This window comes from Salvelinus fontinalis, chromosome 9 (genome assembly GCF_029448725.1).
Source record: "Salvelinus fontinalis isolate EN_2023a chromosome 9, ASM2944872v1, whole genome shotgun sequence".
In the NCBI taxonomy this organism is placed as follows: domain Eukaryota; kingdom Metazoa; phylum Chordata; class Actinopteri; order Salmoniformes; family Salmonidae; genus Salvelinus; species Salvelinus fontinalis.
The window spans coordinates 51,010,749-51,035,112 of NC_074673.1; the positions used below are offsets into that span (position 1 = coordinate 51,010,749).

The 24,364-nt window shown below is 44.4% G+C and overlaps 1 protein-coding gene across 10 annotated transcripts in view; it reads right to left on the reverse strand.

The window, feature by feature from the left end:
* Nucleotides 1-24,364, reverse strand: part of myo9ab (myosin IXAb) — a 222,456-nt gene that overhangs the window by 4,669 nt on the left and 193,423 nt on the right. For 8 of the 10 annotated variants that reach the window (XM_055934808.1, XM_055934807.1, XM_055934806.1 and 5 more), the window contains 12 exons: nucleotides 21,586-21,797; nucleotides 17,719-17,835; nucleotides 15,173-15,361; nucleotides 12,430-12,477; nucleotides 12,223-12,334; nucleotides 10,263-10,324; nucleotides 5,741-5,933; nucleotides 4,894-5,022; nucleotides 4,452-4,557; nucleotides 4,030-4,161; nucleotides 3,537-3,660; nucleotides 2,945-2,998 (listed from right to left, as the gene is read on the reverse strand). In XM_055934808.1, coding sequence (XP_055790783.1) covers nucleotides 2,945-2,998; nucleotides 3,537-3,660; nucleotides 4,030-4,161; nucleotides 4,452-4,557; nucleotides 4,894-5,022; nucleotides 5,741-5,933; nucleotides 10,263-10,324; nucleotides 12,223-12,334; nucleotides 12,430-12,477; nucleotides 15,173-15,361; nucleotides 17,719-17,835; nucleotides 21,586-21,797 — 1,478 coding nt within the window. The remainder of the gene's footprint in view (nucleotides 1-2,944; nucleotides 2,999-3,536; nucleotides 3,661-4,029; nucleotides 4,162-4,451; nucleotides 4,558-4,893; nucleotides 5,023-5,740; nucleotides 5,934-10,262; nucleotides 10,325-12,222; nucleotides 12,335-12,429; nucleotides 12,478-15,172; nucleotides 15,362-17,718; nucleotides 17,836-21,585; nucleotides 21,798-24,364) is intronic. The other 2 variants (XM_055934812.1, XM_055934805.1) reach the window with 1 other exon arrangement.

Genomic DNA, 24,364 nt, shown 5'->3' on the forward strand with positions numbered 1-24,364 from the left:
CAAAGACACGCACGCAAGCATACACAGGTGTGCATGACCTTTTTAGGCTGCATTTTATGACCTTTTTAGGCTGCATTCTATGATGCGAAGCAACAAAAAAATAAAGTGGGGAAAAAATGATGTTAGCCATGGGGCTTTGGTTCGGTCGAGATGCAAATAATGACAACATAAAACAAACAAAGCAAGCTCATTGGTTATTTGAGTGATAATGCCAGAGAAGCCAATGTTTGGAGGATATATTTGCACGAGTGTTGCCGGTGTTGTGCCGAAAATCTCCCCCTTGCCAGAATCCCCCCCCCCCCCTTCTAATTTCCTTCATTTACTTTCTGTAGAACAAACTTCACGTCAGGATAGGCAACCGAAATGAATAACTAATGTATGTGTGTTATGTTAAACATAGAGAAGCGAGTAAAATGTTGGCAAACAAACATTTCAGAAGAACTATGGATGAATTATGCTTACACTTTCAAAAATACTAGTCGAATAAGACATGAGAGCTGACAAATTTTGGCAAAGAGATTTATTTATAGACTAATACAAATCAGTAGTGGATTTAGGTACGGGCGACATGGGCAGCCGCCGAGGGGGCACCGATCGCGGATGCTGAAACGGGTGTTCGCCCAGGATACCATACAAGCTAGAACCGCCACATACACTTGAAACAAATAGCCAAACCGAAAACTGCAGACAAAAATGCCTTCTGCTACTAAGATCAGTGAAATGTAGGCAAAACTGACAACGGAGTGAAGAGCAGAAATCTCAACTATCAAGCCAGTCGCAGCAATGAAGAACGCGAAGGGGGGCGAGAATTCTGTCAGGGGGGAGGTTTTCGGCACAACACCGGCAAACCGTGCCAATATTATATCGTCCAAACACCGGCTTCGATGGCATTATCACTTTTATACAACGGGTTACCAACATATTCAAATAATGATTGACATATTTTCATTAAAAACTTAATTTTTCTGAATTTATTCATACTATTTAATACGTACAGTCCTTACATAAATCTAGGGTTGCTACCCAAGCCAGCTTGTCGGTCGGTCGTTCGTTGTATCGGTTTGGTTGCCAGAGACGCAACCGAGTCGTTCAGTCTTTTTGTTCTGTATCTATGGACGCGACCCAGTCGTTCGTTCTAAATGTTCCATTGCCATACTTGCTGGCAACGTTCTTATCCCTTGCTTGCTTGCTAGCCAACTACGGCTAACTTACAGTCACGTCAAACAGTGCAGACAGAATAACAACAGTAGTTGTAATTGCATTTGTTTCAGCTGTTTTCTAGTGACATTTATTTGGATTTTGCCTGGCACAGAAAATGTGTTCTCTCATCAGTACACTGTTATTCAGAAGAGCTAGCCATCAACACAGCAACACAGCTAATAACTTCAAAGTGAAGCTGGAAAGACTGCAAACTAGCTTCACTTTGTTTTACCTTTTTTTCTGTATATATCCATAAATATGATGCCAGCTGATTCATGATTTCGACTGGCTGAGAAACCCTGCATGTCTGTCTCGTCCTGTCTCCCGAAACGTTAATACTATGGGACACCTGGAGATTTAATTTGAATATTGAAACAATGTTGCAAATGTCGGAGACAGACACTAAGGTTTATACAAATCTCAGCGTTTGAAAACCAATTTTTATTTTAAAAGAAATGTGAGATAATGTCTAGATGCTTTTTATAGTGGAGATCAAGTTTATAAATTGCCTGGCTGGGCTGATGAGACAGTGGATTGCGCAGTCAGATGGAACAGAGTAAATAGGCATTTTACGTCAGATTTAGCGGTGGTAACTTGTGGAATAGCTAGAACGCGGTTTTAACCAATCAGCATTCAGAATTAGAACCACCAGTTGTATAACATAAGCTAAACTCTGCCCTATCTATCCAACGGACGAACCACAGCTCTCATTTCTCTCACATGACCTAGTAATGACCGTTGATAGTCATGAATGAATCATAAAACAGTTTCAATTAACAAATAATAAAAGGTTGATATTTATTACAAATGTATGACAAATCAACGGTGTCAACGGTGCGAGGATAAGTAACAAGCGGAGAATATTAGTTGGCTGACTGGTAGACAAAAATACAATCTTCTGTGGACAAGAGATATACACTGAGTGTACAAAACATTAGGAACACCTGCTCTTTCCATTACAATGACTGACCAGGTGAATCCAGGTGAAAGCTGTGATCCCTTATTGATGTCACTTGTTAAATCCACTTCAATCAGTGTAGATGAAGGGGAGGAGACTGGTGAAATAAGGATGTTTAAGCCTTGAGACAATTGAGACATTCAGAAGGTGAATGGGCAAGACAAAATATTTAAGTGTCTTTGAACGTGGTATGGTAGTTAGTGCCAGGCGCACCGGTGTGAGTGTGTCAAGAACTGCAACGCTGCTGGGTTTTTCATGCTCAACAGTTTCCCGTGTGGATCAAGGACGGTCCACCACCCAAAGGACATCCAGCCAACTTGGCAACTGTGGGACGGATTGGCGTCAACATGAGCCAGCACCCCTGTGGAAAGCTTTCGACACATTTTAGAGTCCATGCCCCGATGAGCTGAAGCTGTTCTGAGGCCAAAAGGTGTGCAAATTAATATTAGGAAGGTGTTCCTAATGTTTTATACACTCAGTGTATAGAGAAAGGGAGAATGAAGAGAAGGGAAGAGAGACAGAAGGACGGAAGAGATAGCAATGTGAGGGCACGTGGACTTCACAGCATGAGGGAGGTGCCGACTTGCTGATTGACTGCGCCACAGACAAATGGGCTGACAGGACTGGTTGATTGACAGCACCACAGACAAATGGTCTGACAGGACTGGTTGATTGACTGCGCCACAGACAAATGGGCTGACAGGACTGGTTGATTGACAGCACCACAGACAAATGGTCTGACAGGACTGGGTGTGATCTCATGGAGTATATACTAGGAATACATACCGGGGTGGCTGTGCGGGTTATGCCAATAAACCTAACAGCGATTAGTAGAGGTTTCTGGAGTGGGGGGGAGGGGGAAAGGAGAGAACAGGGTTAGGGCTGAAGCCTAAACACTACATGGTGGTATTAGAAGGAAATGGAGGGTAGGCCAATTTTTATTACAACTAATTGCACTCAAATGAACTTTCATATGGTGGTAAAGTGAAATACTTCTGGAGATGAACTTAAATCGTGACCCATGATGTCATGGCCGAAATCACGGCTAAAGTAATTTCATACTTGAGTAATGTTTCGATCACTGGGAGAATGTAGGAGAACGTTGCATCCGGTGAGAGGATCTAAGGGCTAAAGATTAAAGGTGAAAGGTCAACCACTGGAAGATGGAGAGGGAAGTCTATGATGACCTCAGTCACATTTGTCCTGCCTGGAACCCCTGGGTCGTATTCATTAGGGCATGCAACAGAAAACGCTTAAATGTTTTGCAATGGAAATGGAAATGAGCGTTTTTTTATTGGACAAGTCCAGGAAGTCCCTCCAATTTTTTATCCGGTTTGATGCCTAAAGAACACGACCCCTGGTGTCCTGGTGCCTTTACCATGGACCTCCTGATGTGTGTCAGTCTGCTCTTGGCCTTGTTCTCAGCAAACTCCAGGCTGTTGATGTCCTTCAGTCTGGCCCTGTACTTATTCATCTGCTCTCCAATGATCAGCTCCACACACCTAGAGGAGGACATACAGAATGAGCAACCAGTGAATAACGTGACTTGTCCTGTTGCTCAGTCTATACTTTATACTTTATAGTTTACAATTGGCTCATTCATTCCCCTCCTCTCCCCTGTAACTATTCCCCAGGCCGTTGCTGCAAATGAGAACGTGTTCTCAGTCAAGTTACCTGGTAAAATAACGGTAAAATAAAAATAAAAAAAATAATCGATTCTGTCTGATAGGAACAGGATTCACAACAGAAATAACACATCGACTCATCTGATGAATAGCTATTGAGGTCTGTCAGTTGTCAGTGCCTTGGTATACACACTCGCAACTATCGAGTGACGGTGGGTGTTTTGTTAATTCTGGTCTGAGTCGTACGCTGTGGTCTTGCCGATGTCCTGGACACTCTGCAGGGGGTCGATGGTGTCGGGGCAGCGGAGGATGCAGGGGGCGAAAACTATGGCCAGGGCGTTGGCCGACATACGGTTGGTGTCCTCTTGCAGAGTGATCCTGGAAGATCACACACACACACACACAGACACACACATCAGAGGAGGTCGCAACAAAGTACAGATGTCAAAACTGGAACGCAGTGGATAACAACCTCCCAATTATCCACCCTTCTCCCACACACCCATTCATGGATTTAGAAGCATCGCCTTGGTGTATTGACTGGAGGGAGTTTCCGATAGTTAAGTCCATGACGGAAAGTGCACACTTTGGAAGAAGAGGACGGAGAATCGGGAGGCATCCAGTGAGTCTCCACATCCTGCTTCCCGTGGGGTAACGTGACCACTCACCTGACCAGGTGGAAGATGAGGCGCTCCAGGGTGCTCAGGTGGGTTCGGCTGAGCTGGTCAATCACAGAGTACACCCCACGGATCACCTCTCGCTTGTCTGGCTGGCCTGCGTGGGGGAAGCAACGTCATACAAAAAATATTACTTCCTGCGTCTTACTTCCTGCTTTACTTCTATGGGTGCAGTCAATATGGCCGCCGGTGGCACCCGTCACAGACTCGAATGGGAATGTATGTTCTAGTATTTCTATTTCTATGCATCTAGTATTTCTATTTCTATGCACACACACAACATACCTTCATTCATTATATCATCATCATATCTATTATATTATATCTACACCTTTGGGCATCTATAAAATGGTACAGAGGCCAATTTTAACCATTACCACACAGTAACATTGTAACAAATACCAATGTGGTTACTTCTGACCCCAGTTCTTACCCATTGCTCGGAGGAACTCCTCGTAGAGTTCAAAGGTCATCAGAGGGTTGGGCAGGTCGCGGAGCCACTGTTTGAGCACGCTGGCAATGACGTGGATGTTGTAATCGTCCAAGTTCATGCTGCTCACATCTGGAGTTGAAGGGCAATGGGAGACAAACAGAGAGAGTGACATACAAGTATACTGAACAAAAATATGAACGCAACATGCAACAATTTCTAAGATTTTACTGAGTTACAGTTCATAGAAGGAAATCAGTCAATTGAAATACATTCTTAGGCCCTAATCTATGGATTTCACAACTGGGTAGGGGCACAGCCATGGGTGTGCCTGGGAGGGCATAGGCCCACCCACTGGAGAGCCAGGTCCAGCCAATCAGAATGAATTTTTCCACACAAAAGGGCTATATTACAGACATAAGCACCCCCCCCCCCCCCCCCCCCCCCTCTTATTTCAGCTCACAAAACATGGGAACAACACTTTACAAGTTGCATTTATAATTTTGTTCAGTATAAATATGACTTAAATACTATAGTTGGAGTAAACATTACAACTGTTAAACTCTTTGCTACGGACACAGTGCTTTCGATCCGGTAGGTGTGAATACCTTGAACATGGTGTCATGGCAACTTGTTCATGGGAACTGTTGCCACTACTATTACAGCCTGTGTCAACAGCCTATTTTCATTCTAGGGCATACAGTTTCTAACATAACTGTATCCTGTCATTATATTAACCAATCAGAAAACCTATAGACAGTGCCTCGACCACAGCTCTGTTGTCCCTCCCCGGTTTACAACATAACCCTACAATCTACGGTAAACTGGAGCAGGACCCTGTCAATCACACCTGTGTCCAGTCCCTGCCGGAGCTCCTTGATCTTATTGGTGGAGCCAGACTTCCTGAAGATGCCCTCGGTGTAGAGGCCGTGCATCTCAATGTAGTTGATGAGCTTCTCCACCACCAGGGGCACTGTCCTCTCCTCGCTGGTCAGACGAGACAGCTCCACGCCAAACTGCCTGGACGACAGTTCCGGGTCGTACTGATAGAGGCACACACAGATAGAGACAAACACACACACATACACACACGGACGGACACATAGAAATAGAAGTTGAGAAGTACAGGCAAACAGACAGATAGTGGAGTTTGTTTAGGCTATTTTACGGCTACTGTAGCTAGCTACTTCACATGCTGATACTGATACTGACGTAGCTATGTTGACTAGCTAGCCTGTGCTTCATTTGTAAATCGGGAGGTGCCGGAACAAAAAGTGAGCGTGAGAAGGTGGCGACCTGAGGAGCTCTGAGGTACCGGAAGGTATGACATTTTTTTATTGTTATAAAAAAGTATTGCCCGCATAGGGTTGCCAACTGTCCCGTATTAGCCGGGATGTCCCTTATATTGGGATAAATTGGTTTGTCCCATACGGGACCTCCCTTGTCCCCTATATTCATCCAATCACAGTACAGCGTAAACGCACCAATTCCTGCAAAGTAATTTCTGTTGTTGTTCGGTCGGTTTGGCAGATCAAGGAAATATGGATAAACATGCAAAAAAGACTGTGCAGCTACAACAAACAAAGGGAAGCAACAAAGACGTGGGTTAAGGCCGTCAGTGGTGACTCGACGAAAGCTTTCTGTACTTCATGCCGTCGGGAATTCTCAATTGGCCATGGAGGGGAGAATGACCTAACTCAGCATGCATCCACAGAAATGCACAAGGCCACGCAAGCTAAAGGTGCTAGCAATATCGGTGCATTCTTCGTAACGTCTACTGCGGACAAACGACAAAACCGCTGCAAGTGAATCCTCGTACGTGTACCACACGGTTAAACACGGACTCAGCTACAACAGCACCGACTGTCTTGTTAAGCTCAACGGTGCCTTTGTTTCATGACTCAAATGTTGTGACGAAAGACCGTGCGGGATATTTTGGATGATCTGTCCCCGACCGAAGGCGAGCCCGTGTATTTCTCAGCTGCCAGTGACGCCTCAAACAAGGGAAATAGAAACATATTTCCAGTGTGCGTGAGATATTTCTCTGTCTGATGGAGTTACATGACTTTTATGAAGACCGTGAGGAAACTGTAAATACATCGAGCTCTGATGAACTGTCTGGAAAAGCATGAACTGGATATTAGACACATATCACAGCCCTATGCAGCAGATAATGCCAATGTCAACTTTAGAAAACACCACTCTGTTTACCAGATATTGAGTAGTGCCAACAATCGCATTCTGAAAGCGAATTGCCCAGCTCACGTAGTTCATAATGCCTGGAAGCACGCCTGCGATCAGCTGTCAGTGGATATTGAGAATTTTTTTTTAAAGATCTACAGCCACTTCTCAGTATCTGCTTCCCGAAGAGAGGAACTGAGTGCATTTTTTTGCCTTTGTTGACATTGAGTGGCGTGAAATTCTGCGACATGTTTGCATCTCGACTCTGATGGCTCGCTCTTCATCCAGCTGTCGATCGTCTCCTGCAAAGCTGGCCAGCTCTTACTTCATACTTCCGGTCCCTCCTGTCCTGTGGCGCTGAAGAATATTTCTGAGTATGAAGAAAAAACGGAAGCTGCTGAGATTTATCTGTGCTTTTTCCACAACGTGGGGTGTGTTTTTGACCAACTCGTACAAAAGCTGGAGGAAACAACGCTCTGCATCACAGATGTTTACGAGGAAGTCCAACATTTCAAAATGAAGACGCTTCAGTGGAAACAGGACAGATTTTTGGATACCAGACCAAGCAGCTGATGGACAAACAATTGTCGGCACAAATGTCCAAGCAGCAAGAGGACTTTGAAGTTCTATGACCCTGTCATTACATACATTGACAAGTGGTTTGATTTCTCACCAGAACATGCAATGGTGAAACTGATCGGCTGCTATGAGCTCTCCTTCACTGACCTGGAGCAGGTGGTGGTTTCCCTCAAAATGACAGAGACAGTCAGTATGGACCAACTCTATGAAGACTTTTGTGCTAGCCGGGAGGAAATACAGAAAGCCAGACAGGATACCACAAAATCCACCAGGGAGAAGTGGGTGGCAGTTTTCCAAAACCTAGGGAAAGCCAACTTGATCAACATGTTCAGGATGGTCTCATTTGTCCTCAGTGTGCCAGGCTCAAATGCCTTTGTGGAGGCCAGAGGATTCTCTCTCTGATGACCATTAAATGGTCAGACTCAAGAAACAGATGCAGCACAGAGGCTCCGTGACAAATCTGATCAAAAATGAACTTCAATATCTGTGAACTGTGACTTGTCATGTAAGGACTTCTCTCTGGCTATGCAAAAGGACAAATGATTGCTTGAATCAGTCAAGAGCAGCAACAGATATCCATGGAAAAAGTAAACTTTGTGAGTGACTCATGCCCCTCTTTTCCATTTGAAATATATTGTGATTTCTTTGATCATTTATTTTGAATTTTATTCACATAAGTTTACATAATGATACAGTTTTAGTAAAGCTATAGACTAAATGGAATATAAAAATGTTTTGCCTTTCCAATTGAATAAGAATATGAATATATACTGTATATTCATTCATTCACACAACACCATACCCACACCGCCGTGGCACCGTGCACTGGCACGCTACGTCTCTTATTTGGTAGTGAGAAAGTTGTCAACCCATGCCGCAATATCATCGCGTTTGCGTAGTAGCATAGAGCAGTAGAGTAAAGTTGGTTGCAAAAGTAGAACACAAGGCAAACATTGTTAGCCTGTAGGGTCCCGAAAATGTTATGCTTTTTAAAAACGCATTTCATGCCATGCTGTGTCATTTTATGTGACTGGAGAAGAATCTTCCTACTGCGCAAAAGATCGAAATGACAGGCAAACTGAGACTCTGAGTTCAATAAAAACAACCTCGTCTTGAATCCATCAATATACTAGGTGTGTTGAGACACATATTGTACAATACGAGGAGGAAATTATGGTCCTAAAAAAGCTTTCCAGTTTCCAGTCAATGATGCGCAGCTCACTCCACTCGTGGCAAAAAGCATATATTATCGTTTTACTTTGTACAATAGGCTACTGTTCGCTTGACCTATTTGGAAGTTGAGGAAATATCTTGGTAGCCTACAGACAGATTAGAGTCTTCTCTTTCAGCAGGAGCAATTTGCTTTCCTACCTGTGTTTTCCCGCAATTGTATTTGAAATATTGCGAAAGGCCTGTTCTGGCTGCATGCTGTTCACCGATAGATTTGCCACGCGTTCCCGACCCCTTGTGATTGGGCTACACACAATTAAAAGCTATTGATCCTAATCCTGGTGTAGTATTCTGAATGATTTCATTTCTTTCTGAACAGACAGCAGTAGGCCTAATTCTATAACTTTGGCAAATTTATTTCAATTTATCAAAGTTGCTGCAGCACGGTTCCCACGGATATGACTCTATAAGGAAATAAATGACGAAGTGCTACTGGAGAGATGAGAGCTGCAGGCTCGTGTCTATCAGAGCAGAGAGAAGGAGAGAGATCATAGAAAGTAAATCTCATTCTAGCTCTGTGTGAGAGACTACAGGCGCGCTTCTCTCTCTTACCACAGCCACAGCAACGTGTTGGTCTCAAGGCTACAATGTAGCGCCATCCATGAGCCCAGGCCTGACCTTAATCAATTCTTATCCGGCACAGGCTGAAAATGTACGCTTTCACATTCTGTTTTTTAAGGGGGCAGGAGGCAACTCGAATGAACCCTGATTGCTTTTTTTATTTTTTATTAAATGGCAAACGGTGAAGATTATTTTTCATGCCACGAGAGGTATAGGTTCCGGAAGGAAACAGTCCAAAACTAAGAGGAGCCAAATTAAGCGCTACCTAGCCAGCCCAAAGAGAGAGCATCGCATTGTGGGTTTTGTAGTTGACTTGAGCTGCAACAGATTTCCTCAACGATTTTCACATTGCTACCAAACCTTGTTATAACGACAACATTTTTCATTAAAAAATGATTGTTTTTCACATATTAGTGTTATTTAACACTGTTAATCATTGGAATTAGTGGTTTGGATGGATTTTTTTTTTTTTTTTTTTTTTTTACCTTTATTTAACTAGGCAAGTCAGTTAAGAACAAATTATTATTTTCAATGACGGCCTAGGAACAGTGGGTTAACTGCCTGTTCAGGGGCAGAACGACAGATTTGTACCTTGTCAGCTCAGGGATTTGAACTTGCAACCTTTCGGTTACTAGTCCAACGCTCTAACCACTAGGCTACCCTGCCGCCCCATGCCACCCCGCCGTTTGGATGGATTATCCCTTTAAAAACTACAACATCCCTACAAGTACTTCTAATTGTCTCTTGGTTGATACTCTATCCCTTTCTTCCATTCTTAATAATGAATACACAAATACAAACACTATACAATAGCCTCTTACCTTTTTGCTACATTTCGTGGTCATCCTAGAGCAGCACTTTCTATGGCAGGCGTACCGACACACTGCAGAAGAGGACACAGAGTCAGACACAATCTCTATACCCTTCCCCAACCTATCAACGCTAAGTCTCCTACTGCTTTTCAGTCAACAACAAGCAAACTGCATCCCCTAACCTTTAAGCAACGTTCGAACAATGCTTTGTGTCCAAACACAACCCGTCAGTCAACAAGCAGACCACAAAGGCTTAAATATAGAGTCGTCAGTCTGGAGAGAGAAAGCTGCCAATGCCTGTGCTCGAGTGAACATTAGAGAGCGGATGGAGAGGATAGATTTATGAGAACAGCTGGATACAATTTGATTACAGACACTTAAGAGGCAGCACAGGAAGAGGGCGTGTGTGTGTGTGTGTGTGTGGAGTGGTAGTGTGTGGGAATGTGAAAGTGTGTGTGTGTGGGGGGGTTATATCTGTGTGTGCATGTGTGTGTATGTAATGGTGGGAGTCTGTGTGTGTTTGTATATATCAGTGGAGGCTCCTCCTCCGAGGAAGGGGAGGACCATCCTCCTCAGTCAATTTCAGAAAAATGTAAATTGTGAAACATTTAAAAAGTTTAGATACAACTATACTAAATATATTCACGTAACAGAAAAGTATTTACACCCTTGACTTTTTCCACATTTGGTTGTGTTACAGCCTGAATTTAAAATTGATTACATTTAGAATTTGTGTCACTGGCCTACACACAATACCCCATAATGTCAAAGTGGAATTATGTTTAATAAAAAAATTAAAAAACGAATTAATAAAAAATAAAAAGCTGAAATGTCTCGAGTCAAGTATTCAACTCAATTCTTCATATTTTCAAGCATGGTGGTGGCTGCATTATATTATGCGTAGCTTGTCATCGGCAAGGACTGGGGAGATTTTTTGGGAGGCGTTGAAAAGAAACAGAAACGAGCTAAGCATAGGCAAAAATCCTCCAGGAAAACTTGAATCAGTCTGCTTTCCAACAGTCACTGGGAGATAAATCCACCGTTCAGCAGGACAATAACTTAAAACACAAGGCCAAATATACACTGGAGTTGCTTACCAAGACGACATTGAATGTTCCCGAGTGGCCTAGTTACAGTTTTGACTTAAATTGGGTTGAAAATCTATGGCAAGACTTGAAAATGGCTGTCTAGCAATGACCAACAACCACCTTGACAGAGCTTGAAGAATTTTTGAAAGAATAATGGTCAAATATTGTACAATCCAGGTGAAACAAAGCTCTTAAGAGACTTACCCAGGAAGACTCATTGCTGTAATAGTTGCCAAAGGTGATTCTAACATGTATTGGCTCAGGGGGTTGAATCCTTATCTAATCAAGATATTAGTGTTTAATTTTCCATAAATTCTTAAAACATTTTACTTTTTCTTCCATTTTGACAGACTATTTTGTTTAGATTGTTGACACACAAAAAAAGACAATCAAATCCAGTTTAATCCCACTTTGTAACACAACTAAATGTGGGAAAAGTCAAGGGATGTGAATACTTTCTGAAGGTACTGTATATCTAATCAAATGTCACAAATGCGCTGAATACAACAGGTACCTTACCGAGAGATGCTTACTCACAAGCCCCTAACCAACAACGCAGTTGGAAGAAAATAGAGTTAATAAATATTTACTAAATCAACTAAAGTAAAAAATCTAAAAAGTAACAATAAAATAACAATAATGAGAATAAAACAGGGGATACAGGTAGCGAGTCAATGTGCGGGGGAACAGGTTAGTCGAGGTAATTTGTACATGTAGGTAGGTGTAAAGTGACTATGACTAGATAATAAACAGCGAGTAGCAGCAGTGTAAAAAACAAACAAAGTGAACAGTCTATAACTTGGGTGACTGGAGTCTTCGACCATTTTTTGTGTGGAGTGTATGTGTGGATTGGAACTGTTAATGTGTGTGTGTGAACTCACGTTTGCAGACGCAGGCCCGGTCCATCATCCAGATAAGAGAGGAGCAGTATTCGCAGTAGGTGGGGATGCTGTACTGGGTGGACTTGAAGATGTGCCCATTGTGCTCCTCAACCTACAGAGGGTGATAGAAGGGCTCAACTCAGTTTGCCATAAAGATACAGCCATCAAATGCATTACAAAGCGTACGGTATAGAATATAGTACTCACAATGTCAGGTTCCTTTTTCCTCCTCTTCTTGCGTTCTGGTTTGGGGGCCTAAGAAAATAGGAGACAGACAGACCAGTGACTAGTCCCATCAGGCCTTCGCCCATCAAGCCTTCGCCCACCCATCCATCCAACATGCCATGCACCCACCCATACATCCAACACAGTGTTAATGTTGGCAATCTTTTTTTACATTTAGTCTAGTCTTCATAATTTTGACAAAAATATCACTTAGTCACATTTTGGTCATTTAAATAAGGACTTGGTGTAGTTATTGTTAAAAATGACAAAAACAATGGGCCATTTTTGTAAACTATATGCCCTTAATTTGTCACATTTTAGTCAAATGACATTTGTATTGCCTCGTTAACCTATAGTAAGCATAAATCACTGACTTCCATGTGCACAAACATACATTGCCATGTCCTACCAACATATTTTTCTGCATAACATCCTATTCCCTTCCCAACAGCAGACATATGAGAAACATATCTAAGAATATATACGAATGATCTGCCCATGTAAATTCCTAATTCAGCCTACATAAATATTGCACATTATCTAGCAAACACAGAGACAGAGCGAGAGAGACAGAGCGAGAGAGACAGAGCGAGAGAGACAGAGCGAGAGAGACAGAGCGAGAGAGACAGAGCGAGAGAGACAGAGCGAGAGAGACAGAGCGAGAGAGACAGAGCGAGAGAGACAGAGCGAGAGAGAGAAGCACAATCACCAGATGGTGCCGCAAAGTAGTATGGGTTGCACCTCAGTGGCATCATTGCTTTTGTTATCAACGTTCCACGGACGCAGAAGCCACATTGATGTTCAAAAGTAGAACGAAAGCTAATGGCCGTTTCGCCCAGTGATGTAGTCGAGTCACTAAACCTAGAGTCCGAATCGAGTACCAAGTCCCCTGTGCTCAAGTCCGAGTCCCCAATGGTCGAGTCCCTATGGCTGGAGTCCTGGTCCAAGTGCTGAGTCACTGGATCCACATTGACTCAAAATAAAGTTATTTACCAAGTCAGTCATAGTGTAGTGGCAAGAGAAATGTAGTCAATAAATTGTTTGCTATCTCTTTTACTTTCTTTGTGTGCCACCAAATGTTTACGTATAGGCTACTGGTAATGTTAGTAGGACCACGTTCAGTTGCAAAACTTTCTTGAATGTTGCAGATGGAATTCCATGAGTAGAGCCAATGTTATTCCCAGGGAGAATGACTGACCCCGCGGTCATTGAAGCCACAGAAGTTCAAGGCTGACCGCGGTACTTCAGGCATTGTTAGCAGAAAACAGGATCCCGCATGATAGTGAATAGGCAAATGGCGATCTTCTTGGTCAATCTTTGTGTAAAGAAATACAACATTCAAAGACAATCATGGTACCAATAATTGCTTTTAATACACCAGATGTATGTCCTTGAACCGATTATTTAAAAAAGAATCAAACACAGAAGACGTTTTAAGGATAATTGGAGTTGCTAATGGCAGCCTGCAGAGCCTACCTGAACGTTCCAAAATGTTGCATCCTGCTGTACGTGGCCCAGTAGCATAAAACAGTTAAGTAGCCTAGTTCTAGAATGGCCCACGATATGCTTTATGAATGTAAAAAGTGGCCCACCAATGCACGATAGAAAGAAACAGCATTATGGGTCTTTTGAACGGTAATCTCTCAAGCCGTTTTCTCTGAGGGAAAGAGGGAGACGTGGCTACAGAATCTGGCTTTGAAATGCAGTGGGGAAAGTAGGAGGGTTGAGCGAGACTACAAAATCAAAGACAGACTACTTCTCTATACTGAAGGGAGAGAAAAACATACCCTTTTTTTTCTCTTAAACTCAATGCTGCTATTGTTTAAAATTTCTTGAAGCAGCGTGTGTTTTTTTATACCCCTTTTTCTCCCCAATTTCATGGTATCCAATTGGTAGTTACAGTCTTGTCTCATCGCTGCAACTCCCATATGGACTCGGGGAGAGGCGAAGGTCGAGAGCCGTGCGTTCTCCGAAACACAACCCAACCAAGCAGCACTGCCCACTTAACCCGGAAGCCAGCCGCACCAATGTGTCGGAGGAAACACTGTGCACCTGGCGACCGTGTCAGCGTGCACTGCGCCCGGCCCGCCACAGGAGTCGCTAGTGCGCGATGGGACAAGGACATCCCTGCCGGCCAAACCCTCCCCTAACCCAGACGACGCTGGGCCAATTGTGCGCCGCCCCATGGGTCACCTGGTCGTGGCCAGCTGCGACAGAGCCTAGACTCAAAAACTGAATCAATAGTGGCACAGCTAGCACTGCGATGCAGTGCCGTAGACCACCGCACCACGCCACTCGGGAGGCCCTAGCTTGTGTTTTTTTAACCAGGCAAAGGGTAGCTAACTAGACGGCTGGTGGTGACTGGTTTGCTACAGGGAAGCAAGAGAGTTGCCTGCACGATGTGTATAATCGAAAGCGGGGCCAGAGCGGAGCCTGTCTGCCTACACTCCTCGCTTGCTCCCCTGCAGCTCACCAGCTGATGTAGGCTGTGTGTGCCGGGTGTCACGTGTCCTTCGCACTGCTGTCACGATTTCTGTTGACCAAATTAACACTGATCCAACATGCCATGCATCAGCTTGTAAGACTGCTATAGGATTTCCATCTCAATGGGACTGACCCGTCGAAGCATATTCTAAATAAACAACACACACGCATTGACACATAAGCACTCACACCCACCCACCCACCCAGCCAAAATCCTTCCACCCGCTCACACAAACCCTACCTTGCCGATGGTGCTGTCCATGGGCTTGTACTCGGTCATGAACTCATCCAGGAAGACCTTGAAGGTGTTGACCCAGACCTTGACGGGCGACTCGCGCCAGTCCCTCTGCTCCAGCCGCATGCTCTTCTCCAGGATGTGCTCAAACAGGGCATACAGGTCCTTATAACGGATACTCTTACCGTCATCCATCTGGAGGAGAGAGAAAGGGAGAGAAGGAAGAGATGTGGGGGATTGGGATGAGGGAACGAGGAGAAGAAGATATTAGCGGAAAAAGCCCATATGTGTTACTGTAAAGAGTTTTGAGATCTTTTGAGAAAGTGTTATAATGCAATTGATTACAGTTCTACCGTCTAAAGTAGTATGGGACAGGCAGAGATGAGGAGGAAAGTAGTAGTGAGGGAGGCAAGATTACAAAAATCGATTCATGTGCTACAATACAGTCAGCCACTGTCCAAGTAAAAAAGCATTTGTGGTCACTGACGGTTGTGATTGGGGTGCCCAGTACCTTGAGGCCCACTGTAAAAGTGATCGTGACCAGTGCCCAAGAAAACCAAGGTGGCATGGCCAAATGACTATCGCCCAATCTCACTCACCCCTTTCATCATGAAATGCTTTGAGAGGTTTGTCATGGCCCACATCAAGGCCAGCATGCCAGGCACACTGGACCCACTTCAATTTTCTCTTTGGACAAGAGGAACACCTATGTGAGAATGCTGTTCATTGAGTACAGTTCAGCATTCAACACTATTGTTCACTCCAAGCTAGTTACCAAGTACAGAGCCCTGGGTCTGGGCACCACCCTCTGCAACTGGATCCTGAACTTCCTGACAGGCAGACCACAGGCTGTGAGGATTGGCAATACCTCCTCCACACTGACTCTTAACACAGGGTTGTGTCCTCAGCCCTCTGCTGTAGTCCCTGTTCAGATACGACTGCGTGGCTTTGCACGACACCAACTCCATCATCAAGTTTGCTGACGACACCAAGGTTGTAGGCCTGATAACCAACAACGACGAGTCAGCCTATAGGGAGGAGGTAAGTGTTTGTGGTGCTAGGACAACAACTTCTCCCTCCACGTCAGCAAAACAAAGTAATTGATTGTTGACTTCAGGAAGCAGAAGAGGGAACATGCCCTGATCCACATCAACGGGACTGCAGTAGAGCAAGTCAGCAGTTTTTAGTTCCTCTGCGTCCACCGAGGACTTGTCATGGACCAACAACACCACCACTCTTGTCAAGAGGGTGCAACAGCGTGTCTATTTCCTAAGGTGGCTGAAGAATATTGGCATGCCACCCCGGGTCCTCTCCAAATACTACAGCTGCACCATTGAGAGCGTCTCGACCGGTTGCATCACAGCCTGGTATGGGAATTGCTCCGTAGAAATATGGGAACAAATAGTAAACTTTTTACTACACATAAGTGAATTTGTCCCAATACTTTTGGTCCCCTAAAATGGGGGACTATGTACTAAAAGGGCTGACATTTCTAAACGGTTCACCCGATATGGATGAAAATACCCTCAAATGAAAGCTGACACTTTAACCTCATAGTCATTGTATCATTTTAAATCCAAAGTGCTCGAGTACAGAGCCAAAACAACAAAAAATGTGTCACTGTTCCAATAAAAAAATCACTTTATTTGGCCACTTCAGCTGTGATACAAATCTTTTCACAATATATATGCCTATGGGCTAGGCTACATCACACAATGCATGCAACTAGGATTTGAAAAAGTTGTAAAGGAAAGTAATGTGCTTAATATTAGGAAAGTTGAGAAATAAATATAGCAAGCCTATAGAAAGCTGATGGTATCCTCCTATTTTTAATAGAGGCCATCAAAGGCCTATAGAAATGTTGCGCAACATGGGCTTATAGGAACACACATTTCATTCAATGCATCAACCAGCTATGCGGAGCTGGCTCTTTCTACACAAGAGGTGATCCTATTCCACACAAACTCTGAATGCCAGGGCTCTCATGAAGTGTTTGACTTGATTTTCCATTGCATTTGCATTGATGACAGACTGATTAAAGGGACAATATAGCGCTGAGTATCAGGCCATTCACGATTGGCCGTTAGAAAGTTTAGTAGCCTACTAATGACCATCAGCGGCATCAGAGCGCAGTTTTGGAGAAGCCTAGTTACCGTGACTCAATGGTCATGTGGAATTTGACTGCGGTCATGACTCGTGACTGCCAGTGTGGCAGAAATATAGTCACCATAACAGCCCCCCCACACACACACACACACACCACAATTGCTGCTACTAGACTCTTATTTAATTGCTAATCTCCCTTTTCACTGATACACGTGTAATTATTGTACTATAAATTGTGCCTTCCTGTATTATACGTATGATAAAATGTTTATTCTATTCTACTAAGCCATTAACTTTATGTTCGAAATCTTATCTTTTATTATTGTTGCGAAGGAACCTGCAAGTAAGCATTTTGTTGGACGGTGCATACCATGTGTATCCTGTACATACGACTGATAAAACCTTCAGACTTGAAAGGACCGCGAAGCAGCCACAGTGGTACTCACAGCCAGAGCGGTCGAGTAGGAGTTGAATATGTTGAGACGGAACTCCTTCAGAGCCTTCTTGAAGACCACGTCCACCAAGGTGTCCTTCTTGCCGTCCTCAGAGTCCAGGTCATTGATCTATGTGGTACAATAAATGGTCGTATTAAATACAGGTTTTCTTCATCAAATTCATCAAATACTGTAGTCTACAAAACCAAAAGTATGCTGCTGCTGTGTAAATATGTGACTATCGTATTATACGGCATTGTACAATACAGTACTGCTTTAGAATTCTGGTGTGTGTATGTGTGTGTGTGTGTGTGTAGCGTTCTGGTGTGTGTACACTAAGTTAAAGGTAGACGAGTAGCACCGCAGATTTTGAGAGTAGCGAAATGCAAGACATTGCTCTCGCACAGTCACACACAGTATCTGCGTATGTGCACGGGTTGGCATCACGCTGTTGAAGCCTGGTATAGCCACAGGACCAAAACAGCGGAGAAGTTGAGCCTCACGCTACAACGACCCATTATGCTGTTTACTGTCTGCATCTACGACCTATCGCTGAGTCTACCTTTAATGGGGAAGTCATTTACACGACTGTATTTGAGAATAAGTGTATGTTGGTGAATGTACAGTTCATTCGGAAATATTCAGACCCCTTGACTTTCTCCACATTTTATGTTACAGCCTTATTCAATTATTAATTCATTTGTCCCCCCCCCCTTCATCAATCTATACACAATAGCCCATAATGACAAAACAAAAACAGGTTTTAAGAAATGTTTGCTAATTTATATATATAAAAAAACTGAAATATAACATTTACATAAGTATTCAGAGCCTTTACTCAGTACTTTGTAAAGCACCTTCGGCAGAGATTACAGCCTTGAGATTACAGCCTTCAACTGTTCTGCCTGCGGTTATGGAACCCCTACCAGTCCCAGAACTGCTGTTTTCAACTCTTAATGATCGGCTATGAAAAGCCAACTGACATTTATTCCTGATTATTATTTGACCAGGCTTGTCATTTATGAACATTTTGAACATCTTGGCTCTCTCTAATTCTCTCCTCTCTTTCTTTCTCTCTCTCGGAGGAACTGAGCCCTAGGACCATACGTCAGGACTACCGGGCATGATGACTCCTTGCTGTCCCCAGTCCACCTGGCCTTGCTGCTGTCCCAGTTTCAACTGTTCTGCCTGCGGTTATGGAACCCCTACCTGTCCCAGACCTGCTGTTTTCAACTCTTAATAATCGGCTATGAAAAGCCAACTGACATTTATTCCTGATTATTATTTGACCATGCTTGTCATTTATGAACATTTTGAACATCTTGGCTCTCTCTAATTCTCTCCTCTCTTTCTTTCTCTCTCTCGGAGGAACTGAGCCCTAGGACCATACGTCAGGACTACCGGGCATTTTTTTTATTTATTTTTTATTTATCCATTATTTTACCAGGTAAGTTGACTGAGAACACGTTCTCATTTGCAGCAACGACCTGGGGAATAGTTACAGGGGAGAGGAGGGGGATGAATGAGCCAATTGTAAACTGGGGATTATTAGGTGACCGTGATGGTTTGAGGGCCAGATTGGGAATTTAGCCAGGACACTGGGGTTAACACCCCTACTCTTACGATAAGTGCCATGGGATCTTTAATGACCTCAGAGAGTCAGGACACCCGTTTAACGTCCCATCCGAAAGACGACACCTTATACAGAGCAGTGTCCCCAATCACTGCCCTGGGGCATTGGGATCTTTGTTTAGACCAGAGGAAAGAGTGCCTCCTACTGGCCCTCCAACACCACTTCCAGCAGCATCTGGTCTCCCATCCAGGGACTGACCAGGACCAACCCTGCTTAGCTTCAGAAGCAAGCCAGCAGTGGTATGCAGGGTGGTATGCTGCTGGCAATGATGACTCCTTGCTGTCCCCAGTCCACCTGGCCTTGCTGCTGCCCCAGTTTCAACTGTTCTGCCTGCGGTTATGGAACCCCTACCTGTCCCAGACCTGCTGTTTTCAACTCTTAATAATCGGCTATGAAAAGCCAACTGACATTTATTCCTGATTATTATTTGACCATGCTTGTCACTTATGAACATTTTGAACATCTTGGCAATGTTCTGTTATAATCTCCACCCTGCACAGCCAGAAGAGGACAGGCCACCCCTCATAGCCTGGTTCCTCTCTAGGTTTCTTCCTAGGTTTTGGCCTTTCTAGGGAGTTTTTCCTAGCCACCGTGCTTCTACACCTGCATTGCTTGCTCTTTGGGGTTTTAGGCTAGGTTTCTGTACAGCACTTCGAGATATTAGCTGATGTATGACGCGCTATATAAAATAAACTTGATTGATTGATTGAGTCTTCTTGGGTATGATGCTACAAGCTTGGCACACCTATATTTGGTGAGTTTCTCCCGTTCTACTCTGCAGATCCTCTCAAGCTCTGTCAGGTTGGACGGGGAGCGTCACTGCACAGGTGTTTTCAGGTCTCTCCAGAGATGGTCGATCGGGTTAAAGTCCGGGCTCTGGCTGGGCCACTTAAGCACATTCAGAGACTTGTCCCGAAGCCACTCCTGTGTTGTCTTGGCTGTGTGCTTAGGGTCGTTGTCTTGTTGGAAGGTGGACCTTCACCCTAGTCTGAGGTCCTGAGTGCTCTGAAGCAGGTTTTCATCAAGGAACTCTCTGTACCTTGCTCCGTTCATCTTTGCCTCAATCCTGACTAGCCTGCCAGTCCCTGCCGCTGAAAAACATCCCCACAGCATGACGTTGCCACCACCATGCTTCAGCATTTGGATGGTTCCAGGTTTCCTCCAGACTTGATGCTTGGCATTCAAGCCAAACAGTTCAACCTTGGTTTAATCAGAACAGAGAATCTTGTTTCTCATGGTCTGACAGTCTTTAGGTGCTTTTTGGCAAATTCCAAGCGGGCTGTCAGGTGCCTTTTAATGAGGAGTGGCTTCCGTCTGGCCACTCTACCATAAAGGCCTGATTTGTGGAGTGCTGCAGAAATGGTTGTCCTTCTGGAAGTTTCTCCCATCTCCACAGAGGAACTCTGGAGCTCTGTCAGAGTGACCATCGGGTTCTTGGTCACCTCCCTGACCAAGGCTCTTCTCCCCTGATTGCTCAGTTTGGCCAGGCCTCCAGCTCTAGGAAGAGTCTTGGTGGTTCCAAACTTCTTCCATTTAAGAATGATGGAGGCCACTGTATTCTTGGGGACCTTCAATGCTGCAGAAATTATTTTTTTGTACCCTTCCCCAGATCTGTGCCTCAACATAATCCTGTCTCTGAGCTCTACGGATAATTCCTTCGACCTCATGGCTTTGTTTTTGCTCTGACATGCACTGTCAACTGTGGGACCTTATATAGACAGGTGTGTGCCTTTCCAAATCATGTCCAATCAATTGAATTTACAACAGCTGGACTCCAATCAGGTTGTAGAAACATCTCAAGGATGATCAATGGAAACAAGATGCACCTAAGCTCAATTTCGAGTCTCATAGCAAAGAGTCTGAATACTTATGTAAATAAGGTATCTGTTTTTTATTTGTAATACATTTGCAGAAATTCTAAAAACCTGTTTTCGCTTTGTTATTATTGCGTATTGTGTGTAGATTGATGAGGATTTTTATTTATTTAATCCATTTTAGAATAAGGCTGTAACGAAACAACATTTGGAAAAAGGGAAGGGGTCTGAATACTTTCTGAACGCACTGTTTGTGTACACTTCTGTACGTGTGAGCGTGCATCTGTGTGTGTGTATTGTGTTTTGTGCATCATCTTAATTAGGAAACCAACAGTATTCTGTGGTGCCCTGTGCATTTACTTGAGAGTGTGTGTAAGACGGACAGGTGTACATAGTCTGTCTACCTGCGTATCCCTCTGTCAGTCTGCCTACCTTCTTCATGAGGAAGTCATTCATGCTCCTGTAGTCATGGGCGCTGGTGAGGATGTGCAGAGCGTCGTTCTGCCACTGGGCAGGCTCTAGGGCCACGCTGCTGATCTTGACGCTGCGTCTCCGCACTTTGGGAGAGGGGTCCTTGTTCTCCTTGGAATCCCGGCCCCTGGTTGCAGTCAGGTCGGGACTGTGGGGGGGAGATGACATGCCATCTTGACCCGCAAAGCACAGAGAGACAAAGATACAGTAACGGTGTTGTGAAGACAATTGTTTAGGTTTTCTATTCAGTTTTATTTTTAACAGCACGTCACCTGTGCAACTAGAGGCAACAAAACTCAGGATCACCTTTAATCCACAAACAGAAACACCTACAAGGCTCTTCCTCGCCCTCCCTTTGACAAATCTGACCAAAACTTTATCCTCCTGATTCCTGATTACAAGCAAAAACTCAAACAGGAAGTGCCACTGACGCACTCAATACGGAAGTGGTCCGATGAAGCGGATGCTAAGCTACAGGACTGTTTCCCTAGCACAGACTGGAATATGTTCATTGATAACATTGAAGAGTTCACCACATCAAGTCACCGGCTTCATTAATAAGTGCATTGATGACGTCATCCCCACAGTGACTGTACGTACATACCCCAACCAAAAGCCATGGATTACAGGCAACATCCACACTAAGCTAAAAGCTAGAGCTGCCGCCTTCAAGGAGCAGGAGCACTAACCTGGAAGCTTATAAGAAATCCCGCTACAACCTCCGACGAGCCATCACACACACAAACGTTAATTCAGGACTAAGATCGAATCCTACCATGCCGGCTCTGATGCTCGTTGGATGTGGCAGGGCTTGCAAACTATCACGGATTACAAAGGAAAACCAAGCCGCGAGCCGCCCATTGACGTGAGCCTACCAGACGAGCTAAATGCCTTCTATGCTCGCTTCGAGGGAACCAACAATGAACCATACATGAGAGCACCAGCAGTTCTGGACGAAGTTGTGTGATCTCGCTCTCCTTAGCCGATGTGAGTAGGTTATTTAAACAGGTTAACATTCACAAAGCCGTGGGCAAGACAGATTATCAGGAAGTGTACTTCGGGGCATGCGCTGACCAGCTGCCGGGTGTCTTCACTGACATTTTCAACATCTCCCTAACCCAGTCTGAAATAACTACATGTTTCAAGCAGACCACCATAGTCCCTGTGCCCAAGAATGCCAAAGTAACTTGTCTAAATGACTATCGCCCCATAGCACTCATCTGTAGCCATGAAATGCTTGGAAAAGGCTGGTCATTGCTCACATCAACACCATCATCTAAGACACAATGGACCCACTCTAATTTGCATACCGCCCCAACAGATCCACAGATGACACAATTCCTATTGCACTCCATACTGGCTTCTCCCACCTGGACAAGAGGAACACATATGTGAGAACGCTGTTCATTGACTACAGCTCAGTGTTACAACACCGTAGTGCCCTTCAAGCTCATTACTAAGCACAGAACCCTAGGACTGAACACCTCCCTCTGCAATTGGATCTTCCTGACGGGCCACTTCAGGTGGTGAGGGTGGGCAACAACACATCCACCAAGCTGACCCTCAACACGGTGGGCCCCACTGGGGTGTGTGCTTAGTCTTCTCCTGTACTCCCTGTTCACCCACAACTGTGTGGCAGTTTACGACTCCAACACCATCATTAAGCTTGCTAACGACACAAGAGTGGTAGAACTGATCACCGACAATGATGATACCGCCTATAGAGAGAAGGGCAGTGACCTGGCAGTGTGGTGCCAGGACAACAACCTCTCCCCTCAACGTCAGCAAGACAAACTAGCTGATTGTGGACCACAGGAAATTGAGGACTGAGCACACCCCCATCCACATCAACGGGGCTGTAGTGGAGCAGGTCGAGAGCTTCAAGTTCCTCTGTGTTCACATCGTTCATCTGTACAAACAATAGTACGCAAGTATAAACACCATGGGACCAAGCAGTCGTCATACCGCTGTGGAAGGAGCGCGTTCTGTCTCCTAGAGATGAACGTGCTTTGGTGTGAAAAGTGCAAAACAATCCCAGAACAACAGCAAAGGACCTTGTGAAGCTGGAGGAAACAGGTACAAAAGTATCTATATCCACAGTAATATGAGTCCTATATCAACATAACCTGAAAGGCTGCTCAGCAAGGAAGAAGCCACTGCTCCAAAACCACCACAAAAAAGCCAGACTACGGTTTGCAACTGAACATGGGGACAAAGATCATACTTTTTGGAGAAATGTCCTCTGGCCTGATGAAACAAAAATAGAACTGTTTGGCCATAATGACCATCATTATGTTTGGAGGAAAAAGAGGGGTGCTTGCAAGCCGAAGAACACCATCCCAACCGTGAAGCACCGGGTGGCAGCATCATGTTGTGGGGGTGCTTTGCTGCAGGAGGGACTGGTGCCCTTCACAAAATAGATGGCATCATGAGGGAGGAAAATTATGTGGATATATTGAAGAAACATCTCAAGACATCAGTCAGGAAGTTAAAGCTTGGTTGCAAATGGATCTTCCAAATGGACAATGACCCCAAGCATACTTCCAAAGTTGTGGCAAAATGGCTTAAGGACAACAAAATCAAGGTATTGGAGTGGCCATCACAAAGCCCTGACCTCAATCCTATAGAACATTTGTGAGCAGAACTGAAAAAGCTTGTGCGAGCAAGGAGGCCTACAAACCTGACTCAGTTTCACCAGCTCTGTCAGGAGGAATGGGCCAAAATTTACCCAACTTATTGT